General features: G+C 40.8%; 1 protein-coding gene across 3 annotated transcripts; it reads right to left on the bottom strand.

Annotated features, from left to right (window-relative positions):
* On the bottom strand, positions 1-23,589 carry tgfb3 (transforming growth factor, beta 3). Of its 3 annotated transcripts, XM_060934641.1 has the most exons (8): positions 23,112-23,586; positions 22,609-22,910; positions 13,913-14,076; positions 9,006-9,135; positions 8,089-8,196; positions 7,109-7,277; positions 6,221-6,374; positions 1-1,057 (listed from the first exon to the last, which is right to left on the bottom strand). In XM_060934641.1, exons 1-8 carry the CDS (start codon positions 23,183-23,185, stop codon positions 899-901), a joined length of 1,260 nt encoding a protein of 419 aa, XP_060790624.1. In that variant the 5' UTR covers positions 23,186-23,586; the 3' UTR covers positions 1-898. The 3 variants fall into 3 exon arrangements, with proteins under 3 accessions (XP_060790624.1, XP_060790626.1, XP_060790625.1); XM_060934643.1 differs by lacking the exon at positions 8,089-8,196 and having other exon boundaries at positions 23,112-23,589; XM_060934642.1 differs by having other exon boundaries at positions 22,609-23,202.
* Between the last annotated feature and the right edge of the window lie 206 nt (positions 23,590-23,795).

Below are 23,795 nucleotides of genomic sequence, written 5' to 3' on the forward strand. Positions count from 1 at the left end.
TCCAAGACTAATTTTAATTAAAAAATGTTTTTCCAAGGGTAATAGCAATTAAAAAACAAATAAAAAATGTACAGTTTGTGATCTGGTTTCATGTCGTGTCATACAATACTTTACATTACACTGTCTGCTGTATGTAGGCCTATTGAACAAACCTAAAAAGTCTGATAGGTAACAGAGGTAAGTACCCAAAACAAAACATTTTCTCACAAACATTTCTTTCCAGCATGTATCTTTACTAATATTATTCATGACATGTCTTGTATTTGTCAGTCTGTCTTGTAGACAAACAGTGTGGGGAAACTGTGAAGACCACAGTCCGATGTTCAGCAAGGACAAATCCTGTGCATCAAGGCTTTATACTATAAACAAAAATCTGACAGTCGCCTGAGGGTCAGCCAGGCAATGCGCTTGTTAATTCTTAAGTCTGTTTTGATATATCCAGTAGGGATTATCAGTTTTCCTTTGTGTCCTGACCACAGCTGCTAAGACATTCTGGATAAAGCAGCTTCTGAATTAGTCACTAAGTGAGTGCTGCCAGTTTAATATAATTCAGCTGCTTCAGAAATGCCCAAGATATTTATACGGTGGCACAGACAGTTCAAAATGTAAAAGCAACAGGTATAGTTGAGAGGGGGGGAAAAAGGAGGGGGGGGGGATGTTGGGGTCAGCCCAAATGGTCTACGTGGAAGTCCAAGGGTTAGCATTTGATGGCAAAGCCAACTTGGAACAAAACTCATTACAGGAAATGTAGTGCTTCAAAATGTCATGCTCCAGGGCCTGAAAGTGGAGTAGAAGGAAGCATGGAGGTATTTTTTAGTCCAGTTCTGGCCCCTCTAACCCTCCCTTTTCTTGCCAAGGTGGTAAGACCTCTGAAGGGCTGCCACTGGTGCTGAAGCTCTCAGCTGCACTTGCAGGATTTGACAATCATGTTGGAAAGTTGCTCCACTTTTGGTGTTCGTCCAACATAGTAGAGGATGGTTAGAGGTTCGAGGTCCTGTGGTACGCAGCACGGTGAAGCTGAGGCTTCTGGGTTCAGAGTGTTGTACAGGCTCAGCAACTACAAGGGAAGGCCAGGTTTAATAGTTAACCTTTATGTTCTATTCAAGTGAAAATAACCAAAATGGCAAACGTTTTTCTACAAGTTTTAAACTTTATCTGCTTGGCTCTTTTATTAAAATTAGAAATATTTAAAAAAAAAAATCAATGGAGGATGATGAGGGATAAATAGAATAGGGTTGATTTGTTATATTAGAACTAACTTAGTATATGATATATATGGTATATATTTATTTATTTATGGGGATAGTTTATATATTCATATTTACAGGGATAGGTATGTAGTAGATATTTATTTTTGTAATTATATATTTATATAGATATTTATGAAGTGTGTATATTGTGTGTGTGTATATGTATATATATATATATATATATATATATATATATATATATATATATATATATTTGTAATTATATATTTATATAGATATTTATGAAGTGTGTGTGTATATATATATATATATATATATATATATATATATATATATATATATGGTATGTAGTACTGTATATATTTTTGTAATTATATATTTATATAGATATTCATGAAGTGTATATATGGTATATATTTTTATAGGTGTATTAATGAAGTTTGGATTTCGGGGTAGTTAAAAAGGGGGTGGGAAATTAAAAAAGTATTGTACTTCTTCCCACTCCTTTTTCGAACAATGTGCAGTGTTCTGTAATGTCTTAGCTCTTTATGTATTTTATTTATTAAATTTTTTTGTCACTTTCTCGCTTTCTTTCTTTTGTATGTACAAATAGTTACATTTTTTATACATGTTCGAAATAAAAGAAATTCATTCATTCATTCAAAAAAAAAAATTAGATATTACAAGCATTTTTAGGGCATTTGGACATTGTGTTAAAAGTTATAAAATATATTAAGAAGAAGAAGCCTTTATTTGGTCACATGTACACTCAAGCACAGCAAAATTCCTTCTCTGCATTTAACCCATCTGAAACCGTGAACACACTCATGCACACACAAGTGAGCAATGAGCACACAAACATACCCAGAGCAGTGGGCAGCTATACTACAGCACCCGGGGAGCAGTTGGGGGTTAGGTGCCTTGCTTGCTGAAGGACACTTTAGCCATGATACAGAGGGAGGGGAAAGTGCTGTTCACTCACTCAACTCCCCTCACATTTTTTCCTGCTGGTCCTGGGAATCGAACCAGCGACCCTTTGAGCCCAAGGCTGCTTCTCTATATTCTCCATGTTATAATGTTTGGAAATCTGTGACTGATTTGTACCAGGTTTCCCAAAGGTATGATGAAATTTAGATCACCTTCACCATTAGATAGACCCTGTGTACAAAATCGCTCACTCGTTCACTACTCCCTATATAGGGAATTACTATATAGAGGATTATATAGTGAGCTCATTGGTAAAATGAAAAAACGCTTTCGGACACTACTCCGTCGTGCTGGTATTTACGTCATTACTGTCGCACAGTTAAAACGTGCCAGATCAGTCGGCTGGTGGGTTTTCAAAATAATAAATACATGCATGTGTTTTTGTGATAAATCCATATTATACTGAGCGCATTTCCTACATTAATAAACACAAAGTACCTGCATCTTTCAGGGTTTTTTTTTTTTTAAATCAAGGCTGAATGCTTTCTTCTTTGCCGCTGCCTTTTATTAAATCAAATTTGAGACTTTTGATTTCTTTCAGCGTGACCGCAATACATGATGGAATATATTGCTTTGGTTAGTCACCATCGTTGTACACTATTTTTCGTGATGCATTGTGGGATACTTTGAGTGCACTATATAGGGTATAATAATCCTCACTATCGTTTCAGACAGCACTACAAAATGGCGTCCTCACTATATAGTGCCCTATATAGTGAGTAGGGAGCGATTTCGGACACAGGGAGAGTGTTTAACATGATGCTTGCTCTACCATTTGACATGGATCTTTGCATTACCAAGTTTTGGGGTAACTCTGCCCTGATTATAATTCCTGTCATGTTTTCTCTGATTTATGTATATGCATAGCTTTTATATACTAATCGTGAGTACCTCATGGTTTAATTTGTCACTGGCACATATACTTTGCATTTTGGTATTTACCATTTTCTGGGATGATTTTGAAGTAACATTAGGGTGTTTTTGTCAAGCAGATTTGGCAACCCAGTCATGAAGGGCCACTGGAGACACAGTGAAGACCCTTGCATTGTACATGCCCACTGTTAACGGCTATCTATCTCAGCTGTCCAACTGTGATCGGATCACCCCAGATGTGAATGGCAAATCTGAATTTACACACACCTGCCATTAAAGGGATGTGTGTGTTACCTGCCATAAATTGCATTTATAATTATTTTATACCGCAGTGTTGTTGAATTCTCGATTCTGACTGGTGCTGACTGAATTTTCTCGAACGGCAGCTTAGACAGTCGTGCCAGTATAAGTAACAGCTCATTCACCTGGACTTGTGTAGCAGACACGTCTCATAAACATTTAATATGTAATATTATTATACATACAGGACATTTTTTCAATGGAATAAAAACATGTATTCTATTCTCTTCTAGTGGGTTTCATTCATTTGGATTGATAGCATGCAATATTGTTAGCATAGCGCTTATCCTACGTGTATTACATCACTCTATCCAGTGGACAATGAGCGTTGAATATGGTTTACGATATTGCATGGTTGTCAAGACAACATGATGTCACATGTCGGAGCTGATGCGAATATTCAATGAGAAAGTTTGCTTCTGCGCATGAGCAACAGAATTTACATTGGGTTGACCGACCAATGAATTACTTTGGACCAGAATCAGCATTTCTTTGTTTGCCAGTGGTAAGTTACTCCCCTGTTCTTAACTTTTTGTAAAATTTATAATTGTTCCATTGAATGTCTATAATAATAATATTATTGGCTGGCTTTTTTTCATGGTATATCAGATACATTCCATTCAGCTACTCGTTCAATATCATGCTAGCTAAATGGAATGTATCTGATATACCATGAAAAAAAGCCAGCAATATTATTTAAAATATTTAACAAAGCGTAATTGTTGATATGGTGAAGTTTTCAGTGAGGAGACTATTTGACATTAATGGAAGGGGTCTCCCATGTCAGAAGGTTCGAGAACTAGCACTTTAAAGAAACAGTTGGAGGTTTCTTTAGGTTTTCTGCCTCAGGAAAGACCTCTGGGTGTAGGACCTGCCATTTTGTGAGGGAGGGAAGACTGTTTATAGCTGCTATAATGTACGTTATAACAGGAGCGGACTTTTCACAGACAGTCCATATATTTTATATTATATATCTACACTACCGTTCAAAAGTTTGGGGTCACTTTAAAATGTCCTTATTTTTGAAAGAAAAGCACTGTTCTTTTCAATGAAGATCACTTTAAACTAATCAGAAATCCACTCTATACATTGCTAATGTGGTAAATGACTATTCTAGCTGCAAATGTCTGGTTTTCCGTGCAATATCTCCATAGGTGTATAGAGGCCCATTTCCAGCAACTCTCACTCCAGTGTTCTAATGGTACAATGTGTTTGCTCATTGCCTTTACAACTTATGGTGGTAAATAAAAGTGTGACTTTTCATGGGAAACACAAAATTGTCTGGGTGACCCCAAACTTTTGAACGGTAGTGTATAAACCAGTTGTTTTATTCCTTACATAAGAGACATTGGTTATTGTAGAAAACATTTTACATCTGTATTACTGCAAATTTAAATCGGATCGCCAACATTTGTCAAAACAAGTTTCATCTCATCTCATTATCTGTAGCCGCTTTATCCTGTTCTACAGGGTCGCAGGCAAGCTGGAGCCTATCCCAGCTGACTACAGGCGAAAGGCGGGGTACACCCTGGACAAGTCGCCAGGTCATCACAGGGCTGACACATAGACACAGACAACCATTCACACTCACATTCACACCTACGGTCAATTTAGAGTCACCAGTTAACCTAACCTGCATGTCTTTGGACTGTGGGGGAAACCGGAGCACCCGGAGGAAACCCACGCGGACACGGGGAGAACATGCAAACTCCACACAGAAAGGCCCTCGCCGGCCCTGGGGCTCGAACCCGGACCTTCTTGCTGTGAGGCGACAGCGCTAACCACTACACCACCGTGCCGCCCAAAACAAGTTTTACTGAGTGAATTTATAAGAATATATCTACAACTGCTCGTCCTGCTCCTGACCGAGTCTCGCCCAGTTTTATCTTTTATAATGTTGAGTCATGCCAAGTTTGTGTTCAGCACTGCCCTTTGAAGACCTTCATGAATATTCATCACGACGTTTTGAGGAAGATTATACTATTAAGGCGCTTAATGAAAATAATGCATTTACATCACACAATTTGCGGTTTAATTATATTTATTTATTTATTTTAATGATCTTACTCACGGGGTGGCACGGTGGTGTAGTGGTTAGCGCTGTCGCCTCACAGCAAGAAGGTCCGGGTTCGAGCCCCGTGGCCGGCGAGGGCCTTTCTGTGCGGAGTTTGCATGTTCTCCCCGTGTCCGCGTGGGTTTCCTCCGGGTGCTCCGGTTTCCCCCACAGTCCAAAGACATGCAGGTTAGGTTAACTGGTGACTCTAAATTGACCGTAGGTGTGAATGTGAGTGTGAATGGTTGTCTGTGTCTATGTGTCGGCCCTGTGATGACCTGGCGACTTGTCCAGGGTGTACCCCACCTTTCGCCCGTAGTCAGCTGGGATAGGCTCCAGCTTGCCTGCGACCCTGTAGAACAGGATAAAGCGGCTACAGATAATGAGATGAGATGAGATCTTACTCACGGGGTGGCACGGTGGTGTAGTGGTTAGCGCTGTCGCCTCACAGCAAGAAGGTCCGGGTTCGAGCCCCGGGGCCGGCGAGGGCCTTTCTGTGTGGAGTTTGCATGTTCTCCCCGTGTCCGCGTGGGTTTCCTCCGGGTGCTCCGGTTTCCCCCACAGTCCAAAGACATGCAGGCTAAGCTAATTGGTGGCTCTAAATTGACCGTAGGTGTGAATGTGAGTGTGAATGGTTGTCTGTGTCTATGTGCCAGCCCTGTGATGACCTGGCGACTTGTCCAGGGTGTACCCCGCCTTTCGCCCGTAGTCAGCTGGGATAGGCTCCAGCTTGCCTGCGACCCTGTAGAAGGATAAAGCGGCTAGAGATCATGAGATGAGATGAGATCTTACTCACCGAGCTGTGTGTGGTGTCAGCGCTGCGTAAGTAAGGACATGGCCCTGAACAGAAGTTAGCGTGGTACCCTTTAGGCTCATGGATCCATCTCCAGCCCAGGTCTTGTCGGAAATCGATGTAAAGACGGCGAACACAGCAGTTCTCCTCATAATTACTGCAGTGGAGGAAGAGAGAAAGGCACAGAGACGGAGGCAGGATGATTAGCTGCTCCAGTGTCTTGCGACTCTTTTCCTTATGCACTCTATACCTTTTTATTCTGCTGCTCTGCTTTCTTGGCACAGCTGCTGCATTCATTCAATGACATTTCCATAGCCTCAATGAAGTAATACAGCCAATTCTTACTTGACGTTTTTAAGCCTTCTATTTTCATTCTGTATTGCCTTATAAACAGCTCAAGCTGTGCCTTTCGGAGGCTCAGAAATTCCACTGTGAGGTGTGTCATTTTTTTCCTCTCCTGGACTGGGCCCAGGTGTCTAATGCTGTCGGTAAGGTAAACCCAGGCATCGTGGCTCTGAGGAGCCGGTGTGCTACACACACACACGAGCTCTCTCTCATTTGAACACGGGGACAGATCCCAACTTGATTCTTCTATAATACACCAAGTTGTCAGATGCTAATTAAATAGTTTAGTCATATAGCCTTTTGAGGAAAACATGGCGTGCTAATATTAATTAGAATGTGATCAACAGAGGACCGGTACGGTCACTTCAGTGACGATGATATATAAATGTCTCTTTTCTCTGTGGCTGCATGTTGTGTAATACTGATTTCTTGCTGTGTCCGATCACAGTAAAGACATCCTGTGAAGTATAAAGGAAAGAACTTGTGCTTCCCTTCATCATCTACTCATAAACATTTAAAGACAACAAAAAAATAGCGCCCCCTTACGAGAAGCAGTAGTTGGTATCCAGTGCCCGTTTGCGGCGTCTTGATGTAGGCGGCACGTCCAGGCGATGGGGAGGAAGCATCATCAGGATAAGATGTGGAAGAGGGTACTCCTTCTGCCCACTGAGCAGGCCAAGATCCAAGCGGTTATCGTAGTGCTCTCCATCCATACCTATGGGGCAAAACAGAGCTCGCTGTACGTTGAAGGACAAATGAAAGCTGAGCCCGTGCCCAGCATCTCTCAACTTCTACTGGCTGTCATTCCACAGCATCTTATCCCTCTATGCTTATTCTCCCCTGCATTCGCCTGTCTGCTCATCCAATCTGCCGCTGATAGAAAAAGCAGCTCAGGTCCCAAGAGGGACGTTGCCAGTGGATACGGACGCCCCTCTTTAATTTGGGGCCAAAAGTCTGAGCGCCCGTGGCAGCATTGCATTCCTTGCAGTGGAGACTGCTGATGGAGTTAGGGAGCATTTCCAATCCCCCCAGACCCTGAGGCCCCCATTACTAAGTGAGATTGCAGACCCGAGCGCGTTCCCATGATCAAGCTCGCGATCTCTGTCTTGCTCTGCGCATTATCTCCAACTACAACTCGGACCCATATGTTTTGGATGAAAGTTCAGAAGGGAATGATATTATTCCAGATAAAAAAGGGAAGGGAAATACAGAGATGAGCTGACAATCAAATGACGGAAGCCCTACACAGATAAAGATAATCTATGCTATAATGCTAAGTTTTATCTAGTTGTAGAATAGAAATCAAACAATACTACTCGCAATGCAAACCATCTTCACAGTAATTTCATATTAATGATAAAATGTGCGCTGCACTTTAAAAATATTTTAAAAATGAATAGTTAAGTCTACTTTTCCTTTTATTATTAAACTGGAGAACTTGCATTTCATCGCTCTTCTGCCCAAATTACCAATCAATCTAGGAAAAAAACAAAAAAAGACCAAACCCTGAGTGTTAGCGAGCTTACCTTTGAATTTAACTTCCAACACTTCTCTTTTGTTCTCGATAATGTCACCGTTAGGATTAAAGGTGTGACAGGGACAATACACACTGATCTCCAGGCCAAGATTAGTCTCTGTAGAGCACAGCGAGAAGACCACGTTCAGAGTAATGACGTTTATTCAATTTTTCTTCTTTTGATTTATTGCCTTTATATCATCTGTGCTCAGGACTATAGTCAAACAGTGATAAATCAAAGTATAAGAATTTGCTGCATGCAATTTATGCTAGTCGCTGACCAAGTGCTTTGTAATCCTGTGCCCTGTCAAATGCATTTTCATATTAATACAGATTATTTTTACTTCCTGAAACTATATTTCATACATTTTCATTTTGGCTGTTCATTACAACCCTTTTTTTTTTTTTTCCAGCTAAGATTGGGACAACTGCTACTTCCTCGCCAATACATTTATTTTCTGAATGATTCTGTTTAGTACTTGTTTCCGGATATATACATTTATTTATTTTTATTTTTTATTGTTTAATATGCAAACTTGACCCCTTAATCTCCTGGCTCATTATTCCATTATTGATCTTCAGCAACCACTACGAATTATTAGGTAATTACAGTGAAATTAATAGGAAAGGTTATGGTGAGTGAAGAAATTCAGATCTGCCAAAGATTTCTTGGCGTTTAAGGGGTTCAGTTCAGTTTCAGTGCTGCCGACCTTTGTAACAATCCTCAGAAACTCGAAAGCTAAATCATATGGACTCGGAGATATGGGAAGTGTAGCAACAACTCCATGCAAAGATCCTACGATATTCATTTTAGATATTCTAAAAATTTCTATCCACAATCTCCAGACAGCCTTTTAATAGACGTCCTGAACATCTTACGTTTTTAACAACCAGACGTAAACGTTGATTCTTTCCATTTTAACTCACCTCTGTGTGTGAGCCACTCCCTCACAGTCTCCGTTACATCGAAGGAGACCCACTCAGCCGTTCCTTTGGTCAAGACGTTCTTTCCCCCAATATACCGCTGCTTTGCAATGTGCTCGTCGTATCTAATGATCTGAACAAACAGAAAACAGCAACATCCTGTGTTTGCATGGGATTCCATTCTTTGGGGATTCCGTGTAACGTGAAGGTCAAGGAGGACATCCTTATTTTAAGTCAAAATTGTTCCTGGGATACTTGTTTATAGTGTTTTATTAGCAAAATAAAACATCTGATTGACAGAATGAGTAGTTGGGTCATATGGTAAAATACACTAAGCAAGCACACTCATATTCACACAAGCTCCAGACATTGGCCTGGCCAGCACTGTCTGAGCCAGACACTCAAGGATGCCCGAGGCCAAAGCATTCTCCCCTCTCACTTATGGAAAATGTGACTCCCAGCGCAAGAGATATCCCCATATTACATGTTATTGCTTGAATTTAGCCTTCTTTAGCAGTTAGAAATAACGGCTTCTCTAACATTTTACACGACGCTGGTTTACACTCATAACAGTGTTATCCCAAACACAAAAAAAAATGACCAGATCATCCTGCTCAGGAAGTCTTGAAGTGGCTGCAAGTCTTCTGTTCCAAAATCTACACCACAGCGTCTGACTCCTCAACTTCCTTGATACAATCACTCCCCCATATACCATCAGGCATACAAAGAATACAACAGGTGGTGGGAAAAGCAAAGTTTTTGCACCCCTTGAGGACCTGATCTAACCTCCTGTGAGACTCGAGCTAAGGCTGAAGGTCCTCTGAGACCACTCAGGCAGCCCACGCTAAAGCTAGACATTCGACCAAACGAATACTGCGGGGGCGCACGTACACCCCTCCCCCTTCCCCTTCCCCTTCTCCTTCCAGTGGCTGACACTCCCTCTATCTCCTGCACAGCTCCTGGAAAACATCTGTAGGCCTGTCAGGCTGGGCCTAAAGCGTAGCCCTGCAGGGTTGGAGACGCACGTCTCCCTGGCAGGAAACGCTGGAACCTGATCACGGCTCCCAGCCTCTCATGGGAGATTAATGAGGAAACCAACCGAAAATCCCCCCACACCTCATTTATGTATAGTGGTAGTATATACATGTGCACATATAGTAGATGTGTGTGTATATAATATGCCACTATGCACAATTTATCTCCTAAAACTCCCATCCTCGCTGATGTATTACATTACAGTGCTCTGGCTATGACAGTGGCAGAAAGCGAGCTTTAGTCAGGTTTTCTCAGAATACTTCCTTTGTTCAGCTGAATTGTGCAAATACACTCCTGTATAATCCATTCAGTGCCTGGAATAAAGATCAGTGCTTTAAAAAAAACAAGACTTGGAGGACTTGACACAAATTCAGTATCCTTTTTTTGGTCCCATGTTCAGAGCTATGATCATATATAATAATGACTAGTGCTAAGCAGCTGTTAGCCTGGGAGTTATTGTGTGAAATTTTTTTTTTTCTTGAAGAAACCTTTACTTTTTTCAGTGAGGTTAAAATCTTGGCTTTGTTAGGAATTAGGAGGTGTTTTATCTCTTCTATTGCATATGACAGTCCTGCAGACAACATAGGCTTTGTAACTGTGAGGGGGGAATGTGATTGTGAGATATTTAAGTTATTCCACGAAATCAAGTCGTACATGAGCTGATAGCTGACGAGGCGCGTAGCACCGAGTTGTCTGTAAGCCATACACGACGAGATCGAGTGGAATAACTGTTTTATTCTATCCACATTCACTGGATTTTGAGAAACGGTGCGGTTTTTTTTTTTTTTTTTTGTAAATTCGATAAATATACAAAACGTCTGAGAAAATAATTTCCGCTTAGAGTGTAAACAAACCGGCGAAATGACCGGAGCAATTTGTGAAAAATGCGACAATAATAATTCTTGAAAAAAGATGTGTTCTTATCATCAAATACTTTTATTCCATATTTTGTTGCGCTTTTTTTGTGGTTTTGTTTTCAAGTAGAGTTTTTATTTCGTCCGCGGTTGGTTCAGCAACACGCGCCGCCATTTTGTTTTTCCTCTACTCGCGGTATATGAGCTGATAGCCTTGTAGTAGAGTAGCCAATCAGAGCACGCGGTTGCTCATATCCAGTGAATGTGGATAGAATAAATCACAGTATATACAGGCATGTGAAAAAATTAGGACACCTCATGAAATCCTGTGTATTTTAAAATATATTTGGACATATGGGTATTTAATGTAAATTTTAATTAAAATGAGGGATCCAAGTAATATAACTAAACAATAAAAAAATAAGAAAAGCCTTTTTAAAACTTTCTGTAAAATTTAATTAAAAAATAATGCAATTTCTGGTGAGGAATAAATTAGGACACCCCCCTATATTATCCCTCTTAAAATGTTGAAAATCCCAAACAGGTGCATCACGTCAGGTGCACATGATTAGTACATCGTTACCCAGCATTTGAATGGAGCCTTGCCCTATTTAAACCTCAAATTTAGTTTGGTGTGGCCCTGACAGTTGGGATGTTGAGGTGAGCGCCATGGTGAGGTCTAAAGAGCTTCCTGATGCCCTCAGAAAGAAGATTGTGGCCGCTTACGACTCTGGTAAAGGATTCAAAAAGATTTCAAAAGCATTTAACATTAGCCATTCCACCATTCGCAAAATTATTTACAAGTGGAGGACATTTAAAACAACTGCCACCATGCCAAGATCTGGCCGTCCGAGCAAGTTTACCCCAAGAGCAGAACGCAAGATGGTCAAAGAGGTCCTGAAAAATCCTAAAGTGTCATCAAGGGAATTACAGCAGGTTCTGGCAACTGTCAATGTGAAAGTGCACGACTCTACCATCAGAAAGAGACTGCACAAGTGTGACTTGCATGGGAGGTGTGCAAGGAAGAAACCTTTGCTCTCTAAAAAAAACATCAAGGCCAGACTGAAGTTTGCCAGAGAGAACATAGACAAAGACCACGACTTCTGGAATAAGGTTCTTTGGACAGATGAGTCTAAAATTGAATTATTTGGACACCAGAACAGAAGACATGTTTGGCGTAAACCAAATACAGCCTTCCAAGAAAAGAACCTCATACCAACTGTAAAGCATGGAGGGGGCAGTGTCATGGTTTGGGGATGCTTTGCTGCAGCAGGACCTGGCCAACTCACCATCATAGAATCCACCATGAATTCTACTGTGTATCAGAGGGTGCTTGAAGAAAATGTGAAACCATCTGTCAAAAAATTAAAGCTGAAGCGTAACTGGATACTGCAACAAGACAATGACCCAAAGCATACCAGCAAATCCACCAAGGACTGGCTAAAAAAGAAGAAGTGGAGAGTCCTGGAATGGCCAAGTCAAAGCCCTGATCTTAATCCCATCGAAATGCTGTGGGGTGACTTGAAACGGGCTGTACATGCAAGACACCCCTCAAACATCTCACAGCTAAAAGAATTCTGCATTGAGGAGTGGGCCAAACTTTCTCCTGATCGATGTCAGAGACTGGTAAAAGGCTACAAAATGCGTCTCGTTGAAGTTATATCAGCCAAAGGGGGCAACACTAGCTACTAGGGGGTAGGGTGTCCTAACTTTTTCCTCCATTGAAATACATACTTTCTTTTTTTTCTTTTTTTGGATTTGTCAAACAATGTTCATTTTTGTTGTTAAATTGCAATCAAATCACTTTCTTTTTGAAAAATACATAAAAACATGCCTGGATATTGGTATGTGTACCATTTCTAAATAAAAAGCTGATTATTTAATGGGGTGTCCTAATTTTCTCACATGCCTGTATAAGGAATAAAACATACTGAGGAATGATGTTATGGGAAGATAATCGACTATCGCATGATATGAAGATCGCCACACCAAAGTTGATCGTTTTCCAGTCACAGTATGTCCGAAAGTGTTTTCTTCCTCTTTACAGAAATTTTGCCAACTGCTTTTTATTTACTAAAGGACAATGCCATACTTTGTCTGTTTATAGCTACGTTTAGTGTTGTAGAACATCTGTTGTTATAACAGATGTTCCCTGACCAGGCTCTCTTGAAGTCATTAAGAGAAAAATATGGACTTTTTCATATTACTGAGAAAACACAAACACATTCCTGTGTTGGAAAACCTAAAGCACCGACACTGGAGACTCCTTCCAAAAATATTAAATGAACATCACCTGTCAGAAAATCTTACCATATCATCAATAATTTTTTTTTTAATCTATCTATTTGGAAAGTCCACTGTAGAAGTCTCTATGTGAGTTATTAGTATGGCAATGATAGCATGCATTAATATAAAGCTATGATTTACTTTACTGCCTGAGCAGTAGTTTTATAGAAAACTAATCAACACCTTCTAACCAATCAGAATGGAGAATTCAGCAGCACTGTGGCATAAATACACACACACACATATATATATATATATATATATATATATATATATATATATATATATCCTACTACAGTACTTAAAAATATGAAAAAGTCAGGCATGCCAATAAATGTTAGGTATGATTTTGTGTTTGTCTTAGAAATGTCTGTCAGTTTAATGGCCCGGTCAAATGTTATAGCTTTGCTCAAGATTTGTTCTCTCCATGGGTCCAAAACTAAGAATTATGAATTCTTAGAATCTGGGAATTATAAGAACTCATTCATAAATCAGGATCATGTTCCTCTTCTGAGCCATACTTGGCTACTGAAGTTGTTTATGGATCACCTTCTTCCACTACAGTGTCTTTGGTTAATGTTTGGATTAATAAGATCATTGTTATTATGTGCTTTATTACTGTAATGCATTATTCTATCCATCATCTCGAAGTGGTTAAAAGACATAATATAGAAGTACGTTAGCTAGTAATATAGGTTACCAAACTCTGCGTACTTAATTAAATATTACTTTTACCTGATAGAGCTCAATACGTTGCTCGTTCCTGCTGGCGCTGGAGTTGGGCACTCTGAGGGCACGGAACTCTGCTCGGAACAGGTTGGTGGAATTTTTCTCCATAGATGAGACGTTGAAGCGGAATACTTTAGATGTTATACCTTTGGGACAGTAGATCAGGTCATCTGCAAGGCAAGGAAGGAGAGGTAAATCTCTTCGAGTGCATTTTATGATGCATTGCAGTCTAAATTTATGGATTCTCAGATCTCCGTCTCCCTCATGTGCCCAGATGTAGATTCGAGATGATCGTGATGAAGTGTTTGGAGCAAAGTGAACTGCCCTTCATGTACGTTTAATGCACCCTTTTTAATATAGTGTTTGACTTTTGTTGCTAAAATCATGCTTTAATGCGTAATTTTTCTACAAGTCTACAGTCAGGACCTTCTTTCATATAGCATTACTTTAGCAGATGGTGGTCACTACATTTTCCAAGCAATTGCTCATGATTGCTTCAAACTGAGGTAAGCTAAGCACCTGGGACAATCTACGGTAAGAAATCAGCCATGGAGTTCCTGCAAGCTGTAGATTTATCCTGAATTAACAGGAAATACTCCCGCAGGCTAACTAGCAGTAGTATCTAAGAGATAGCTAGCTTGTTAAATTTAAGTTTACCCGGCGACATTTTACGTTTATATCGTACAATACACTATAGACAACTGTATTTACAAATGAGAGTGACGATGAAATTGCAATGTTATTTTAGAATTGCATTAGCTAGCCAAAAGTAGTGGAACATGCACTATATGGATGAACTGGTAATTTTTTTTTTCTTGTGATAGCATTAAAAGATTCAAAACCTGCACAACTTTTGTATGCTGTATTTTTAACAACTTTATTATTCTGTTCAACCAACAGTCCATGGTTTTATTCAGTTTCTTCTCAACTCCCTCTTTTGCCTAGATACTACCTCACTAACAACTTTTCCTCATTCTTTGTCTATTTCTCATAATCAGACTAAAGGTTTGAAAGTACACAGTTGTGTCAAAAGATCTGACTTGGTTGTAACATGTTTCACTTCTTACCCAATCGTACAAAAGTTAAATACAAAGAACCTACATACTTGTATATAAACTGCGTTATCAAAGGCATCTGATATTAAATGACTAAAAGTCTTTACAAGAGTGAAGGGGATGGTGAGGTGGGTGGGTGTTTAATAAAAATAAAGGAGACGGTTAACAGTTAGTTTTAGTTTTGGCTGGGTTCTTGCCCAAACTGATAGTCGCATCAGTTTTTCTCTGGCTAATCAGACACAAGGTACGCCACCACTCTTGCCGGAGCAATTGGGGGTTAGGCGCCTTGCTCAAGGGCACTTGAGCCAGTACTGCTTGGTTCAGGGAATCGAACCAGCGAACTTTTGGTCCCAAAGCTAACCACTTAGCCATGGCTTCCCCCATAATGCTGCACTATAATTATGAATAGTCATGCTAAAAGTGGGTGAAAAGTTTAATTGATATCATTTGAAGGAAATGGTCCTTATAGAACTCTATACTGGGTGAAGTGTCCGAAGCAAATTTATTTTTATTAATATTTAATTTCAAAACTTTATGTGATGGGTTGGGTGTAATGAGCAGTATGTCCACCCAGTTTCGAAATGAAACCAACGCCACTGCTCAGATGTGAATGAAAATGATTACTTGCTTAGGGAGATTGCAGAGCCAAAGCCATGTCCCATCTGTTTGTGCTTTACAGAGGAAGAGTTAGCAACAAGTTGAAGTCATGAAATGAAAACCAAATGTCCTTCATACGGTTGGTGAACTAGGCTGAGCAGGCCTGGGATACCAGCGTGGGTTCCTCCCGCCTGCTCCGTTACAGAGCAGGTGTCTCTGAGCTGTGCACTCCCAAGAGCTTAGCGTTTTAGGTTGAGAGAACTTTGGTTAAACGGCGTTGGGTGAAAACGGTGATTTCTCTCTGTTCTAAAAGTAGACCCAAATATACAAGCAGACCACACAACCAGCATTCATGATCCTCAGATTAGCCTCAGTTTCAACTACTTTAAATGCCCTCTAAGAGCTGAGCATGTTGCTGACAGACCACACTCCATTAGCAATGCATCAAATCCCTGGCTGGTTGGATGCCACGATAAATGTGGTAAGCTATATTTATGTAATAAACAGATTATGACAAATGGACTGTTATGCAGTAAAGATGTAATACCTTTAGAAAAACATTTCTTTTGATCAAGTGTCCTTTTTTTTTTTTTTTTCCCCTGCAACTCACTTCACTTCTATTGTAATTGGCCTGGCGCTTGCGGTACTAAATAAAACAAACACATGGCTATTATTTTATAAGATACGTGGAAAGACTCGCAGCCAAGTCAACAACTATTTACGTACCTTTGTGTGCACCATGTCTTCAGAATTGTATGCCAAAATGAAAGCTATGCTTACACACACACACACACACACACAAATGGGGTTACGTTGTTCTTGTAAACCATTGCCTGCATTTGATCTTTAATACCTGTTTACAGATTTGGCAGCTGGACTAATAATTGTTTTTTTCCACGTCTGACTTCCAAGCAGCATTTTCAAAGCATGCACAATTATGCACCATAACTTTCCACAAAGCAAAAGAAACTTGTTCTGTGCTTCACTGTTTTGCTTTTTTTTTTTTCCTCCCTCCGCTGGCCTTTCTGTAGTCCTTTCGCTGAAGGTGGAAAGCCCCACTTTGAGAGAAGATTTGAAATTCTAATCAAGGCTTTAGTTTCCTTTTGGATGACCTCATTTTTCCCACTGCAATGGTTTAAGGTGGACTTCACATTATGGCCTATTTTTGCCAAGGTTTTAGTCTGTAGATCATTTGTTCCATGGCTGTGAGTGTGGGGGATTGTTGGCATAATTGTGTGAACAAAATTCTGATTTACAACTGCTGATATCAGATTAAGACTGGAAGCCAATACCACGATACTTATTACAGTATCTGAAATCAGGCCTGAATGCTTTTCAGTGTGACTAAAAATATTCAAAAATGGTTTAAACGTGTATCCCATAAGCAAATACCACACAATCTTATTCAGAATACTTTCGTTTGTTCTTTTCATTCAAAAAAAGAAATGCTTACGTCGTAGTTTTGTGTTTACTGTGATGTCATTGACAGCTGAGACAATACTATTGATTACTATTGACAAACCAGTCCAGCTATCTTTTTTTTTTTTTTTTTTAAACCAGATATATAATAGTGTTTGTGCTTATACAATTCTATGATTAGGACAAACTCTAAGATTAAATCTTGTTTTTTTTTTTTCCCTCAAAACCATAGAGTCAAAAAAGAAAGAAAGAAAGAAAGAATAGGAACCACTACAGCCTGCCATCACTCCCTAAGCACTGTATCTTAGAACAGCCCTGTTCCAGACACCATCATCCCAACATTCCCCATCCTCTTTTCCTGTGTCTGGGATGTACCTCCAAGCAAGGTCCTGTTCCCGACAGGTGACATCACACAGAGACTTCTGAAAAAGCAATCTCAGGGCTGCTGGACATGTCAGAGAATGGAGGTAAACAGAACAGAGGAACATGGAGGGACACGTGCCGGCCAGCGGCTGAGAAAGAATTTGGGACACGAAATAATACCAAGAGAGTAAAAGGATGTTGATGTAGGCCTGTGCAGTGTCATAAACTTAACCGGAGTTTAAAAAAAAAGTGTCACAGAGAAGACTACTAAATGGTATTAATCTGGCAATGTTCTTTATCTACTTAAAGATATTAAGGTCTGGGTAACGCTTAAAATAAAACACTGAGGGGGGGGGGGGGAAACCAAGTCATAAATAGACATTATCCAGTCCAATGCAAAAGATATTTTAAGAGGTAGTGTATGTATTTTCTCCCCCCAAAATTTCCTCTACATATTATTCCACTTACCCTTTAAAATGGGGTCATGGTAAGTATTTCAGCAGCATTTACTTTACATTCTTTTGGTTGTTGAGTGATGCTAAGTGACCATTTGAATGGCACTGAATGACTCCTTGGACTATTTAAAGTCTTAGAGTAAGCAACAGCACTACAACACAGCGTTCTTGTGTGCACTCTGAATGAGGTGGCCTTTCAATAAATCAGGGCATACACACACTTGTAGGTTGACTACGCTTAGATGAGATAATGCGCTAAGGCTTGCTGCAGAAGTAAGACTTTTTCCACTTGATCAGGGATGAAGAGGAGGGAAAAAGTGTGTGTGTGTGTAGTTAGGGGAAGGACTCTGGCCTCCAGTATTGGCCTGAAATTTTGGTCTCTGTTTTGCTTGGAAATTACATCACCTTCTTACTATTCCATATATCAGAAGCAGTGCTGTCTGCAGCTCCAGTCCACATCCTCCCCTCCCCACCCGCTCCATCGCTGATTACCTAATGCCACATACTATTACCCATCCTCTGGAGCAGACCGTCTTTTATCCATCTATTAATATAATACTCAATTAATATGGCTCTTTGTACAGTTCTCACAAAGTTATATAAGAATGGCTTTTGCTGTTAATACTGGATTTAAGGGGGCGTCATGGCTCAGGTAGCTAAGGCGCCATACCATAAATCCGGGGACCCAGGTTCGATTCCGGCCCGAGGTCATTTCCCGATCCCTCCCCGTCTCTCTCTCCCGCTCGTTTCCTGTCCTGTCTCTACACTGTCCTATCCAATAAAGGTGAAAAAAGCCCAAAAAAAAATCTTTAAAAAAAAAAAATACTGGATTTAAAGAAAAGTGTTCATTTTCATTTAAAAAAAAATGGACCTTTTCCGTATTTTTATCTTTTCACCCTTTCTGTGTTGCCCCCTTAAATGTTTTCCGTACTTAGTTCTGTTTGTGTATCTGTTTTCATCGAGTGTACAATGTTCTCAGTGTTTGTGTATTGCTGTGCACTGTTATTTTTTTTTTAATTATTATTTTAAACTGTACCGTATCCTTGGGTATCTTGAAAGGCACATATAAATAAAAAATTATTATTATTATTCCCCCCCAAATGATTGTATACCAATCAGCATCCACTTTAACAGGAACACCTGCTCCTTTATGCAGTTATCTAATCAGCCAATCATGTAGCAGCAGCACAGTGCATAAAAAGCATACGGATCTAGAGCTTCAGTTAGTGTTCACATCAAACATCAAAATGAAGAAAGTGTGAGCTCTGTGACTTTGATCATAGCACGGTTGTTGATGCCAGATGGGCTGGTTTGAGTATTTCAGAAGCTGCTGAACTCCTGGGAATTTCACACACAGCAGTCTCTAACGTTTATAAAGAATGGTGCAAGGAAGGAGAAAAGAGAAAAAAAAATTGAGTGAGCATCAATTCTGTGAGTGGAAACGTCTTGTCAGTATAGAGAGATCAGAGGAAAATGGCCAGATTGGTTCAGGCTGCCAGGAAGGATATAGTAACTCATATAATCACGCTTTACAACCGTGGTGAGCAGAAAAGCATCTCAGCAAGCACAAAACCTCAAAATTGATGTGGCTGGGCTACAACAGCTGAAGACCACATTGGGTTCCACTCCTGTCAGCCAAGAATAAGAATCTGAGGCCATCATGGACATAAATTAATGAAAACTGGACTTTTTTTTGGGGGGGGGATAATCACCTGATCTTTATGCAAGCTTCAACTGTCTAGTTGGGGTGAGTCTGTTCCCATGAAAGCTTCAGATCCTTGTTCATGGCTGACAAGAGTGGAACCTGACGTGGTCTTCTGCTGTTGTGGCTCATCCACCTTAAGGTTTGATGTGTTGTGTTTGCGGAGATCCTTTTCTACTCGCCACAGTTGCAAAGAGTGATTATCAGAGTTACTGTAGCTCAGACCAGTCTGGTCGTTCTCCTCTGATCACTCATCAACTAAGTGTTTCAGCCTTCAGACCCTCCACTCACAGGGCCCCCACCCCAATTCTGTGGAAGCTCTGTGGAAGAATGTTGAGAGTGAAAATCCCAGGAGATCAGCAGTTTCTGAAATACTCAAACCAGTCCATCTGGCACCAACACTCATGTCAGAGTTAAGATCACAGCGATCACACTTTTCCCCATTCTGATGTTTGATAAGAACATAAACTGAAGTTCTAGACCTCTATCTGCATAAATGTATGCGCTGTGCTGCTGAGACACGATTGGCTGACTGCATATATGAGCACGTGCACTATCAAATTGGTGTTCCTATCAAATTGGATGGTGTGTGCATGCTGGTATGTGTGCCACTTAACTCAAACGACACCTTATTATGGCATAAACAAGCAGTGATGTGAGCCACAACACCGAATGCAGTCATAAGACTGAATAGATCATATGGGTAGTAAGCAGTCTAAGGCCAGGTCTGGTTATTTGTTGGGTATTACAGAAAAATAATAAGATCCCACTAGCTGTTGTTTTTAGTGAACCAAAAGAGGACTAAAGTCTAGATCAAGTAGACAAAATCAAGGAAGACTCCCAAGCCCAAGTCATTAGTTTGGCTCATCCAAAATGGATTGTGATATGCATTAGTGTATCTGCATTAGGACATTCCCTGATAGTCAAAGTAAAGGGTAAGTTAAAAAAAAAAAAGGATTATTCAACAATTGCTAATGTGCATTTCCTTCTTTGCTGTCTATTATGCTGGTCTCCTGTCTTGGAAACCATAAGGTCAGTGAGGAGTATCCTGATAACCAAAAGGATCACCACTGGCTTTTCTCGAATGGCAAAGCAACCATAAACCATTTGTATGGTACAGCAGATAAAGTAGCTAAGGGAGTGTATATTTGGAGTGTCAGAAGCACTTTAGCTGACCTGAAATCCACATTTGGCACAGGGATTTGTTTGTGAGCCAGAGGACGGTCTGTTCAGTGTCTCTCTAGCATAAAACACCTGTTGATTTGGGGGGGAAAAAATGCATGATGCAATGACCCCCTTCCATCACCAAAGAGGCACGCTTCCAAGGGCTTTACTTTAAAAAAAAAAAAAAAAGGTCTTGTGTTCTCTTGAAACCTCAGTGCATTGGAGATTCGAGGATTAAGCCATAGATTGGATATCTAGTGGTACTTAAACATGTTTTATTAATCAAAAGAGGCCACAGCTGACAGAAGAACGCCTAGGCTCTTCTCAGAGCAATACTTTTTATCTTTTGTGTAAAACTTGAAAAGGCTTCTATAAAGCGGGGAAACCGTAAAACTACAATTATCAAGGCCTACATAAAAGACAGTTATGGCGTCGGTGGAGTCCGAGATGGGGGGAAACTTTGACAGCTTGTTCCATGGACGGACAGTTAATGAGCTCGGTTAAAATGGTTCCAGTGGAATGAACGGCTGCCCGGGACAGTGCGCGCGCCTCGTGAGCTCAGCGGAACGGCCAGGCGCGCGCCCGCTGCCGAGCTCAGACTTGAGAGCACACACAGTTCAGCGTGTTCATAATTGTCCTCTGTGTTCACTCAAGGAAGCAGGGTCACTGTCCCTGTTACACCATTCAGTGCCAAATCAGAACGCCAGACCCTTAGTCCAACGTATTGATTATTATAGGATATTTATCTCCTTTTGACAGTAGAGAGAAACAGATTTTTCCCTTGAACTTCTACTTTCGAGAGCCCACCTTTGATAAAATGTTTCCACTGAACCTGTAGAAAATGACTGATGCGTGTCGATCTGCCCTATTGAACAGATCAAATGCTTCATCCTGCACATCCATAAAAACTAAAGTTCCACTGAGAAACCTTGGGATTTCTAAGTGAAATTCGATTTCTTTTGGGAGCTAGTCTAATCATATTCTCAGGAACCTCTGCAACAATCAGAAGAAGCTCGAAAATTCTTCCATGCACCTTCCGTAACATCTCCTCCTTATCCGGTTGAGCACATGAGCTTCATTTAAAAATGCCTGTTTTGATTTCTGCCTCTGCTGAACTGCATCCTTGTACATGAGATTCTCTGACCACAGACTAATGGCTGAGTGGTGATGCAAGATATAAGGATCAACTGATGGAACCGCACACCAGATCTCCTGCACAGGAGCTCTTGGAAACCATAAGGTCAGTGAGGCGTATCCTGATAACCAAAGGATTACCAATGGCTTTTCGAAAATGGCAAAGTAATGACAAACCTCATGTATGGTACAGCAGATAAAGTAGCTAAGGGAGTGTATATCTGGAGTGTCAGAAGCACTTTAGCGGACCTGAAATCCACACTTGGCACAGAGGTTGTTCGGGTTTGTGAGCCAGAACATCAAAACAAAGGCACATGATGTACATCACTCCATCCTGGTGAGAGAATCTGTAATGAAGCTATGGGTTAATCACTGGCTGTTAAAGATAATTGGTGTAATGCTTGCAAACTCATAAAGATCTAAACCACCCGAGTTGTAGCTAAGGGAAGCCAATGGTTAGAGAAGCAGCTTTGGGACCAAAAAGTTGCCGGTTTGATTCCTTGGACCAGCAGGAATGGCCGAAGGGCCCCCAGCTGCTCCACAGGCTGCTTTGGGTATGATAAGAGCATCTGCTAAATGCCTCTAATGCAAGTTATGACAATAAGGTGAGGGTTAAGGCGTTACGGTTAGGGGCAGGGTTAGCACTCGTGCCTTTTCTTCCGATTGGTATGAAACGCACCATCACTCCAAAACTCATTCCCATTCTTCCGAGTTTGGGATGAAATCGGTTTCTCTCTTATTTACACGTGACCAGTTGAATTCGTTACCCTGTACTGGTTGATCATTCTGACCTGCAGTATCCGGGGTACTCACTGTTATCGTGCGGCCCCTGAATCATGTTGAACTTGTGTATCTCCTTGGCATAGTACTCGGTCTCGGTGTTGTCCTGCCCACAGCTCTGCTGTCGCTCTCTGCCCAGTTCCTCGATCAGCTCCTTGGTGCTGTTGTAAAGCGCCAGCACCGGGTCGGGCACGTGAGAGGGTCCGAGAGCCTGCGGCGGACTCGTGAGGCGCAGTTTGCTCAGGATCTGACCCCGGATCGCCTCCACGCGCTTCTTTTTTATGTGGTCAATGTCCACGGTGGTGCAAGTGGACAGCGAGAAGATTGTGGTCACGCTGTTCAGGAGGAGGAAAAACAAAAGTGCTTTGCCCAGATGCATGATTCTCACTTGTCAAAAAAAAAATATATATATATATTTTTAAAAAAAAAGTCGAGGAGAGTTTCCAGTTCCAGTTCAATTTAAAGATTATCTAACCTATAGCTGGTGATTTAATTAAATACACTTAAAATAGAGAAGGAAAAAAATAACCACACACACACAACTAAAGCAACAGGTATGAAGGTAAATTCCAGACGGTCGTAAGAGTCGGTTGATGTTCAGATTCCCCATGAGATCCCATCTTGTGATCTTAAACTGAGTCGCCAGGAACTGCGCTCCCAACACGCATCCCAATCAAATTCCACAGCACACCAACAGCTGGATCATTGCGACATTAAGCACTGAGTTTGGAGAGTCTTGTGAACATATTCCCTTCAGGTTGCTGTTGGTCATGGGCTGCGTTCTTCTCCCCTCTCTCTCTCTCTCTCTCTCTCTCTCTCTCCACTTCTTGTCTCCGGCGTTTCGGACCCCGCGGACCTTCAGCTGCTTTCACTGCCTTTATACAGACAAACTTGTGACGTGTAGGAGAGGAGGGACAAACCCCAGCGCCTTCTGGAGAGGGGTTCGCTTCCCACTGCTCACTGATTATCAGCTCTTATCACTTCAGCAATTAAGTAGAAGAATGGTGCCTGGAATTGCACTGAAACCTGAAACATCATAATGTCCACCAGAAAGAAGAAGAAATATATATCTCTCTCTCTCTCTCTCTCACACTCACACACGCACACACACACCTTTTTTTTTTTTTTTACATTTTAACATCCATGAGCTCCCTCTAGTGGATTTTCTCAGAACAGGCACACACCGGACAGCCTTTTTTTTTTTTTTTTGGTCAAGGTTT

Source organism: Neoarius graeffei, chromosome 11 (genome assembly GCF_027579695.1).
Source record: "Neoarius graeffei isolate fNeoGra1 chromosome 11, fNeoGra1.pri, whole genome shotgun sequence".
In the NCBI taxonomy this organism is placed as follows: Eukaryota; Metazoa; Chordata; class Actinopteri; order Siluriformes; family Ariidae; genus Neoarius; species Neoarius graeffei.